The sequence below is a fragment of the Malus domestica genome, chromosome 09 (genome assembly GCF_042453785.1).
Source record: "Malus domestica chromosome 09, GDT2T_hap1".
In the NCBI taxonomy this organism is placed as follows: Eukaryota; Viridiplantae; Streptophyta; class Magnoliopsida; order Rosales; family Rosaceae; genus Malus; species Malus domestica.
Genome location: NC_091669.1, coordinates 32383431 through 32393478, shown reverse-complemented (window position 1 = coordinate 32393478; position 10048 = coordinate 32383431). Strand labels below are relative to the sequence as shown.

General features: G+C 42.7%; 1 protein-coding gene across 2 annotated transcripts; it reads left to right on the top strand.

The window, feature by feature from the left end:
- The first annotated feature begins 871 nt into the window (after positions 1-871).
- On the top strand, positions 872-9940 carry LOC139188287 (uncharacterized). Of its 2 annotated transcripts, none has more exons than XM_070805552.1 (7): positions 872-1034; positions 1170-1290; positions 1705-1771; positions 2573-2635; positions 2952-4396; positions 8870-8936; positions 9738-9940. In XM_070805552.1, exons 5-7 carry the CDS (start codon positions 2956-2958, stop codon positions 9742-9744), a joined length of 1515 nt encoding a protein of 504 aa, XP_070661653.1. In that variant the 5' UTR covers positions 872-1034; positions 1170-1290; positions 1705-1771; positions 2573-2635; positions 2952-2955; the 3' UTR covers positions 9745-9940. The 2 variants fall into 2 exon arrangements, with proteins under 2 accessions (XP_070661653.1, XP_070661652.1); XM_070805551.1 differs by having other exon boundaries at positions 8855-8936.
- Positions 9941-10048: the final 108 nt, after the last annotated feature.

Genomic DNA, 10048 nt, shown 5'->3' with positions numbered 1-10048 from the left:
CGAATTCTTTCATTGCATTCTTATAGGGTCGAGGAGTGTAGCTGTAAAAAAATCATCAAAACCGGAGTTAAAATAACCGTTAAATTGTGATTTTTCATTTATAACCGTCGAAAATTTTTGTTCCGTTACATAATCTCTGAATGTTTGTTTTTTACGATTTTTTACGTATGGAATCTCGCAGTGTCTACAAATAAGTTTGACAGTTGGATCGTTGAAAAAAGTTTCGTAGAATGCATATCGCGTTAAAACAGCAGATTAAACAAACACTTAGAGTTAATATTATACTTCCATTAAGTCCACTATTGTAAATATTTTAAATTGAAGATCGAATTCGTTCATTGCATTCTTATAAGGTTGAGGAATGTAGCTATAAAAAAAATTATCAAAACCGGAGCTAAAATAACCGTTAAATTATGATTTTTCGTTTATAACCATCGAAAAGTTTTGTTCCGTTACCTAATCTCTTAATGTTTTTTTTTGTTTTTGCGATTTGTTACGTATGCAATCTAATAGTATCTACAAACAAGTTTGACGGTTAGATCATTGAAACTAGTTTCGTATAATGCATATCTACGTTAAATTTGCCTAAATTTTGAAATGAGAAAAGTAATCTGTGCTAAATTTTTATTTATATTTTTCAAGTATTGATTAGAAAATATTTAGTTTGTGAGATGACATGTCACAGCCCGTCCCGGAGGTACTTTTGGCGGGAATGTGAAAGGACAAAAATGCCCTTGTCAGGTATCAAGGTATGGGTGTATTACGTTTTGAAAATGTTTGGTCCCTAAACTTTTAAGAAGTTGTTTAAGTTAGAAATATTTTGGAAGTTGATTTTATATTTTTGTGGTTAGGGACTTAAGAGAGATTTTGGATGGTGTGGATTGGTTTGACCACACAAGATCAGTCCCTTTCTCTCCTCCCTCTCGATCACCCTCTCAGTCTCTCTCTCTCTCCCGACCTCACACCCAAACACACCCATATCGTACGGACCACCACCAAAACCCTTCAAAACTTGACGGATCGGGGCAAATAAGGTATGTATCTTCATCGTTTTGACGTCCTGAGTTCATTGGTGCTAGTTTTAGGAAGTGAAACCTTCGATTTCACGTAGATCCCGAACCTCCATTTTTGAGGTACTGTTCATGCGAACGTAAAATGTTGTGTTTCAGGAGATTTCAAGCTTGTGGTGAGCTTTAGGAGGTCCTAAGGAAGCTCGGAGACGTTCGTTGGAGAGTTTTGGACGTCGGGATCGTAGGTTTCAAGTTTGGCCGAACCCTTGGTTTTTGCAAGGTGAGATTTCGTAGTTTTTAGGCCCTAAAACTAGTCCAACGTGATAGTACACTCTTAGGGCTTCAATTTGGTATAAAATACGAAGAAAATGGGTGAAAAACGAAGGAGAATAGTGAGTTTGAAAATCGGCCGGAGTTCGGCCGGAGTCCGGCCACCAGAGAACCAGTCCGGCGAGGCCCTGTGAAGAAGACGACACGTGCGCTGCACGTGCTGCGCGTGGCCAGCGCGTGGACCCGTGCCACGTGTGGCGCGTGGGGCTTCCAAAAATTTTTCTAAAAATTTCTCGACGCTCGTGACGTCGAGTAGGTCGATGTGGTATATTCATATACCAAAATTGAGCATCGTATGAGAAGTTATTTCGAATTATTGGTGATATGCTTAAAATTAATGTTTTTATAGTTGTTTCGCATATAGGTGAGACGTATCCCGAGGACGACCGCATCCAGGGACGCCACGGGGGTTACGACCCGTCGACTTATCAGTGAGTGGGCAGTTTTGTTTTTGTACTACCTTTATACTATTGATTTTTCCCAGAAAATGAATTTATATGAAAATATGTTTTAAAAATGCCATGCATAGAATTATTTGAAAAATGTGAATTGCGTATGAGTTATATGATTGATATATGATGCATACATGTTGCATGGTGCGGTGGAGGCACAGGTAAGTCAGGTGAGTTCATTATTCATTTAATTGATTGTTGATAAGATGTTTAAGCTCATACCTGCACCCTAGGTGTTAGTGCTTATTTTATTCACCACACCGCACGCTCGCCTTGGATCCAAGTAGGTGGATGTCGTACAGACCATGTGAGGGTTCCGACATGCTAGTCGTACAGATCACTAGGCGTGATTCCGACTAGTGGGTGACCTTAGTTATGCGCGCTGATGATTGATGAGAGAAGCACTAGAGCGTATTTTTACACCTTTCATCGTATAGACTACCTTACGTAGTTCCGAGTGATGTGCAGAGTAGGGCCGTATAGGTCACTGTGGTGACTCCGGCTTAGTGGGATTTGAGCTATTGAATTAATCGTATAGGACCAACTGCAGGGTCTCCGATTAATTCCTTATTCACCTGATTTATATTTTTATTTATGTCATGGCATGTTTTCTTGAAAATGTTAAAGATTTGAGATTTAAATGTTGAGATTTTATATGGTTATATATTTCTGGGAAAGTATACAGGTTTTTACGGCGAGGGGATATAACTGTTTTAATGAAATGTTTTGGAAAACTAATTTGTTTTACTGACCCACTCATTTTGTTTTGCGCCCCTCCAGGTTCTAGTTTAGCGGTGGTTGGCTCACGAGGTCCTTTCCGGCTTTCTGACAGATTTGGGACATGTAGGACTCACCTGAGGGTGATGTATTCTTATTTTAGTCCTAATAAACTGCAGATAAACTATGCTCTGAACTTATGTGTTTACTTGTAAACTCGTCCGGTTATGTCCGTATGTGGTTATGTTGAGTTTGGGTTGAATTTCTGTTGTTATATGTTGTTATTACGCTTCCGTGTCGTGCTTATGGTTACGTCACGCCCACGTGACGGCCAGCACACCTGGATCCTCCGGATCAGGGTGTGTCAGTTTGGTATCAGAGCTTAGGTTGCAGTCCTGTAAATTTGTTAATGTCTTAACGATCTTTTGATGTTTTCTGTCAGAATCATGCCGCCTCGTAGAGAGCGTAGAGAGTCCCGCCGTACTTCTGAACCTAATTTCCCGGATATTACTCAGTTAGGGGAAGCGATGGCCCAGGCTTTACAGAATGTGATTCGTCCTCCCCCTCCTCCGAGGACACCTCTGGAGACCATGTACAACTTGAAGTTAGATCGGTTTATGGGTAATGAAAGTCATGAGGGGGCAGAGAAATGGCTTGATCATATTGAGAAAACTTTCCAGGTGATGCAGAGTCAGGGGAATCTCCCTGCTAATAGGTGGGTGGAGACCACCACTTGGTTTTTGGGTCGTGAACCAGCAGCATGGTGGATAAATCAGGCTAGGTACATGTCACCTGAGACGGCAGCCGACTGGAAAGTATTCAAGGAGCATTTTATGAAGAGATTCGTTCCTCCTGAGTATATTGACCGTAAGAAGCAGGAATTCACCAGGTTGAAACAGAGAAATATGTCGGCACATGAATATTATAGAAAGTTTACTGATTTGTCTCGTTATGACACTGATACAGCTGGTAATCAGGGAGAGATGCTTCGACGTTTCAAGTTGGGATCTAAGAAGAAGTGGCGTACCTTTGCCAATGCACTCCCCTGCGCTGATTATCATGAGTATTTCGAGATTCTGGTTAGGATGGAGGACTCTGATAATCTTCCTGACAGTGAGGATGATGAGGACAAGAATGAGGGTCAAAAGAAGAATGACAAAGGTAAGGGTATTTCTATTCCTGGACCTCGACAGACTCAGAGTTTTAAGAAGAGTGGAGCGAGTTCGAGTTCTTCTAGTGGGGGATATAGTTTTACTGGCCCGAGGAGAGGTGGTGGAAGATTTTCTGGTGGACCCAGATTTCAGGGTCAGAGGGATGCTGGTGGATCTGGCGCTCCATGGTGCCGCCGTTGTAACTCCCGTCACCATGGTGAGTGTAGGAGAGGTTCTGGTGCTTGTTTTACGTGTGGGCAGATGGGACATCGGGCTTCTCAGTGCCCCCAGGGTCAGCAGAGACCGCAGCAGACTAATATGCCACCTCCAGCACCAGTTCAGCAGAGTTTTGGACCGGGTGGTTATGGCCAGCCGAATCGTGGTGGTGCTTACCACTATCAGGGGGATGCGGCTCCGTATGCTTCCGGACCTTATCAGTATTCTCAGGAGCCTTATCCTCAGGCAGGGTATTCGCAGGATTTTGGAGGTTATTCTTCTTATTCCTCTATGCCAACTGGTGGATCGCAGTGGCATCAGGGAGGTCAGCCCCGTCAGGGGGAAATTGCTACTGGTGGTGCAGGATCATCCAGGCAGCCTAGTCAGCCAGGCCAGGGACGTAATCCTCAGGGACGAGGTAATCAGGGCAATAGAGGCCGAGGTGGACGTCAGCAAGCTCAGGGGCGAGTTAATCATATGTCCCTGCAGGAGGCTCAGAACCATCCAGACTTGATAATGGGTACGTTAAATGTTCTTGGTCATTTTGCTAAGGTTTTGATTGATTGTGGTGCTACGCACTCTGTGATTTCTCATACGTTTGCTCAAATAACCCAACCTCACCCTTCACCTCTAGGATTTGATTTAGAGTTTGCCATGCCTAGAGAAGATAAATGTATTGTGGATAGTGTGTATCTGGGGTGTCCAGTGATGGTTGAGGGCGTGATTATGTCCGCTGATCTTATTCCGTTAGATATTGTGGATTTTGATGTGATTTTAGGGGCCGATTGGTTACACCATAATCGTGCCCATATTGATTGTTATGGTAAATCAGTTACTTTTTATCGTCCTGGATTACCCGAGGTTATTTTTGTGGGCGAGAGAAGTGGGGTGAGACATGGAGTTATTTCTGCCATAAGGGCGAGGAAATTATTATCGAAGGGTTGTCAGGGATATTTGGCACATGTGGTATTAAATGATGTTGCTCCTACTAGTATAGAAGAAGTTGGTGTGGTCAGACATTATCCGGATGTTTTCCCTGATGATTTGCCGGGATTGCCGCCAGACAGAGAGGTGGAATTCTCTATTGATTTGCTTCCAGGTACGGACCCTATATCTCTGACTCCTTATAGAATGGCTCCTGCTGAGTTAAGGGAATTAAAAATCCAGTTGCAAGAATTACTTGATAAAGGTTTTATTCAACCTAGTTCTTCACCTTGGGGTGCCCCAGTATTATTCGTGAAGAAGAAGGATGGAACTCTTCGATTGTGTATTGATTATAGACAATTGAACCGGGTAACGATTAAAAACCGTTATCCATTGCCCCGCATTGATGATTTGTTTGATCAGCTGAAAGGTGCGTGTGTATTTTCTAAGATTGATTTGAGATCCGGGTATTATCAATTGAAGATTAAAGAAGACGATGTACCTAAGACGGCTTTCCGAACTCGGTACGGACATTATGAATTTTCGGTTATGCCGTTTGGGTTGACTAATGCACCTGCAGCTTTTATGAGATTAATGAATGAGGTATTCCAGAAATATCTTGATAAATTCGTTATTGTTTTTATTGACGATATTTTGGTATACTCTAAGTCCCAAGCAGATCATATCCGACACCTTAATTTGGTGTTAAGGAAATTAAGGGAGCATCAGTTGTATGCCAAGTTCAGTAAATGTCAGTTTTGGTTGACTGAAGTGGCATTTTTGGGGCATGTTGTATCAGCTCAAGGTATTCAAGTGGACCCTCAAAAGATTGCAGCAGTGGAGAATTGGGAGCAACCTCGAACCGTCACGGAGGTACGAAGTTTTCTTGGCTTAGCAGGTTATTATCGACGGTTCGTTCAGGATTTCTCTATGATTGCTTTACCGTTGACAAAGTTGACCAGGAAGGATGTTAAATTTGAGTGGGATGAGAATTGTGAGAGGAGTTTTCAGCAATTGAAGTATTGCCTCACTCATGCACCGGTGTTGGTACTTCCCGACGATAGCGGTAATTTTGAGATATATAGTGATGCTTCATTAAATGGTTTGGGATGTGTTTTGATGCAGCATAATAAGGTGATTGCCTATGCTTCTAGGCAGTTGAAAAATCATGAAAGGAATTATCCTACTCACGATCTTGAATTGGCAGCAATTGTTTTTGCTTTGAAAATTTGGAGACATTATTTGTATGGTGAGAAGTGTAAGATCTTCACTGATCATAAGAGTCTTCAGTACTTATTCACCCAGCATGATCTTAATCTTCGTCAGCGAAGGTGGATGGAATTGCTAAGTGATTATGATTGTTCTATTGAATACCATCCAGGTCGTGCTAATGTAGTAGCGGATGCACTGAGTAGGAAACCACAAGGTAGACTTAATGCCCTATATGCTTGCCGTGTTCCTCTTCTTGCTGAACTGAGGGCAACGGGAGTAAGGTTGGAGATTGAAGACCCTAGTGGAGCCTTTCTTGCTAGCTTTCAAGTCAGGCCAGTTTTGGTGGACCGTATACTTGCAGCTCAAATGGTGGATGAAGAAATTCAGGAGTTGGTTCAGTTAAGAAGTGAAGGGAAAAAGAAAGACCTCAGAATTCGGGAATCAGATGGTATGCTCATGCAAGAAAACAGAATGTATGTTCCGAATAATGGGGAATTGAAGAAGGAAATTCTGGACGAAGCACATTGTTCAGCTTATGCGATGCATCCGGGAGGAACAAAAATGTATCATACCATTCGACCATTTTATTATTGGCCGGGTATGAAAAGAGAAATTGCAGAATATGTGAGCAGGTGTATTATTTGCCAGCAAGTGAAAGCAGAAAGGAAGAAGCCCTTTGGGCGAATGCAACCACTTCCCGTTCCCCAGTGGAAATGGGAAAATATAACCATGGATTTCGTGTATAAACTTCCTCGTACGCGAAATGGATTTGATGGTATTTGGGTGATTGTGGATCGACTCACCAAGTCTGCGCATTTCATTCCAGTGAGGGAGAAATACCCTCTGAATAAATTGGCTAAGTTGTTTATTTCGAAGATTGTCAAGTATCATGGAGTCCCAGTAAATATTATCTCCGATCGAGACCCGAGGTTTACTTCTAAATTTTGGGTGGCTTTTCAGGAAGCTCTGGGTACTCAATTACTGTATAGCACAGCTTATCATCCTCAAACTGATGGGCAATCAGAGAGGACCATTCAGACGTTGGAAGATATGTTGAGATCTTCGGTATTACAATTTGGTGATTCTTGGCATGATCGTCTGGACTTAATGGAGTTTGCTTATAATAACAGTTTTCACTCGAGCATTGGTATGTCCCCATTCGAGGCACTTTATGGTAGGGCGTGTCGAACGCCATTGTGTTGGTCTGAGGTTGGTGAACGGGTATTAGAAGGCCCTGAGATCGTGGATGAGACGACTCAAAATGTTCAGGTAATTAAGTCAAACCTGAAAGCAGCCCAGGATCGACATAAGAGTTTAGCGGATCGGCATACTACTGATCGAGTGTATGATGTGGGTGATTGGGTATTCTTGAAATTGTCGCCTTGGAGAGGTGTGGTACGATTTGGGAAAAGAGGGAAGCTAAGTCCGAGATATATTGGACCTTATGTGATCACTGAAAGAGTTGGTGAAGTTGCCTACCGGTTGGAACTGCCTCCGGAGTTATCTAAGGTCCATAATGTGTTCCATGTCTCTATGCTTCGGCATTATATTTCTGATCCATCTCATGTGATCCCTCATCAACCGTTAGAGATTAATCCGGATTTGACTTATGATGAGGAACCAATCACAATATTGGATTGGAAGGACAAGGTTCTAAGGAACAAGACGGTGAGTTTGGTGAAGGTGTTGTGGAGAAATCATTCTGTGGAGGAAGCTACTTGGGAGACGGAAGACCGGATGAGAGAGATGTACCCAAGATTATTCTACGAGTATTGAATTATGATTTGGTTATGGGAATTTCGGGGACGAAATTCTATAAGGAGGGGAGATTGTCACAGCCCGTCCCGGAGGTACTTTTGGCGGGAATGTGAAAGGACAAAAATGCCCTTGTCAGGTATCAAGGTATGGGTGTATTACGTTTTGAAAATGTTTGGTCCCTAAACTTTTAAGAAGTTGTTTAAGTTAGAAATATTTTGGAAGTTGATTTTATATTTTTGTGGTTAGGGACTTAAGAGAGATTTTGGATGGTGTGGATTGGTTTGACCACACAAGATCAGTCCCTTTCTCTCCTCCCTCTCGATCACCCTCTCAGTCTCTCTCTCTCTCCCGACCTCACACCCAAACACACCCATATCGTACGGACCACCACCAAAACCCTTCAAAACTTGACGGATCGGGGCAAATAAGGTATGTATCTTCATCGTTTTGACGTCCTGAGTTCATTGGTGCTAGTTTTAGGAAGTGAAACCTTCGATTTCACGTAGATCCCGAACCTCCATTTTTGAGGTACTGTTCATGCGAACGTAAAATGTTGTGTTTCAGGAGATTTCAAGCTTGTGGTGAGCTTTAGGAGGTCCTAAGGAAGCTCGGAGACGTTCGTTGGAGAGTTTTGGACGTCGGGATCGTAGGTTTCAAGTTTGGCCGAACCCTTGGTTTTTGCAAGGTGAGATTTCGTAGTTTTTAGGCCCTAAAACTAGTCCAACGTGATAGTACACTCTTAGGGCTTCAATTTGGTATAAAATACGAAGAAAATGGGTGAAAAACGAAGGAGAATAGTGAGTTTGAAAATCGGCCGGAGTTCGGCCGGAGTCCGGCCACCAGAGAACCAGTCCGGCGAGGCCCTGTGAAGAAGACGACACGTGCGCTGCACGTGCTGCGCGTGGCCAGCGCGTGGACCCGTGCCACGTGTGGCGCGTGGGGCTTCCAAAAATTTTTCTAAAAATTTCTCGACGCTCGTGACGTCGAGTAGGTCGATGTGGTATATTCATATACCAAAATTGAGCATCGTATGAGAAGTTATTTCGAATTATTGGTGATATGCTTAAAATTAATGTTTTTATAGTTGTTTCGCATATAGGTGAGACGTATCCCGAGGACGACCGCATCCAGGGACGCCACGGGGGTTACGACCCGTCGACTTATCAGTGAGTGGGCAGTTTTGTTTTTGTACTACCTTTATACTATTGATTTTTCCCAGAAAATGAATTTATATGAAAATATGTTTTAAAAATGCCATGCATAGAATTATTTGAAAAATGTGAATTGCGTATGAGTTATATGATTGATATATGATGCATACATGTTGCATGGTGCGGTGGAGGCACAGGTAAGTCAGGTGAGTTCATTATTCATTTAATTGATTGTTGATAAGATGTTTAAGCTCATACCTGCACCCTAGGTGTTAGTGCTTATTTTATTCACCACACCGCACGCTCGCCTTGGATCCAAGTAGGTGGATGTCGTACAGACCATGTGAGGGTTCCGACATGCTAGTCGTACAGATCACTAGGCGTGATTCCGACTAGTGGGTGACCTTAGTTATGCGCGCTGATGATTGATGAGAGAAGCACTAGAGCGTATTTTTACACCTTTCATCGTATAGACTACCTTACGTAGTTCCGAGTGATGTGCAGAGTAGGGCCGTATAGGTCACTGTGGTGACTCCGGCTTAGTGGGATTTGAGCTATTGAATTAATCGTATAGGACCAACTGCAGGGTCTCCGATTAATTCCTTATTCACCTGATTTATATTTTTATTTATGTCATGGCATGTTTTCTTGAAAATGTTAAAGATTTGAGATTTAAATGTTGAGATTTTATATGGTTATATATTTCTGGGAAAGTATACAGGTTTTTACGGCGAGGGGATATAACTGTTTTAATGAAATGTTTTGGAAAACTAATTTGTTTTACTGACCCACTCATTTTGTTTTGCGCCCCTCCAGGTTCTAGTTTAGCGGTGGTTGGCTCACGAGGTCCTTTCCGGCTTTCTGACAGATTTGGGACATGTAGGACTCACCTGAGGGTGATGTATTCTTATTTTAGTCCTACTAGACTGCAGATAACCTATGCTCTGAACTTATGTGTTTACTTGTAAACTCGTCCGGTTATGTCCGTATGTGGTTATGTTGAGTTTGGGTTGAATTTCTATTGTTATATGTTGTTATTACGCTTCCGTGTCGTGCTTATGGTTACGTCACGCCCACGTGACGGCCAGCACACCTGGATCCTCCGGATCAGGGTGTGTCATGACATT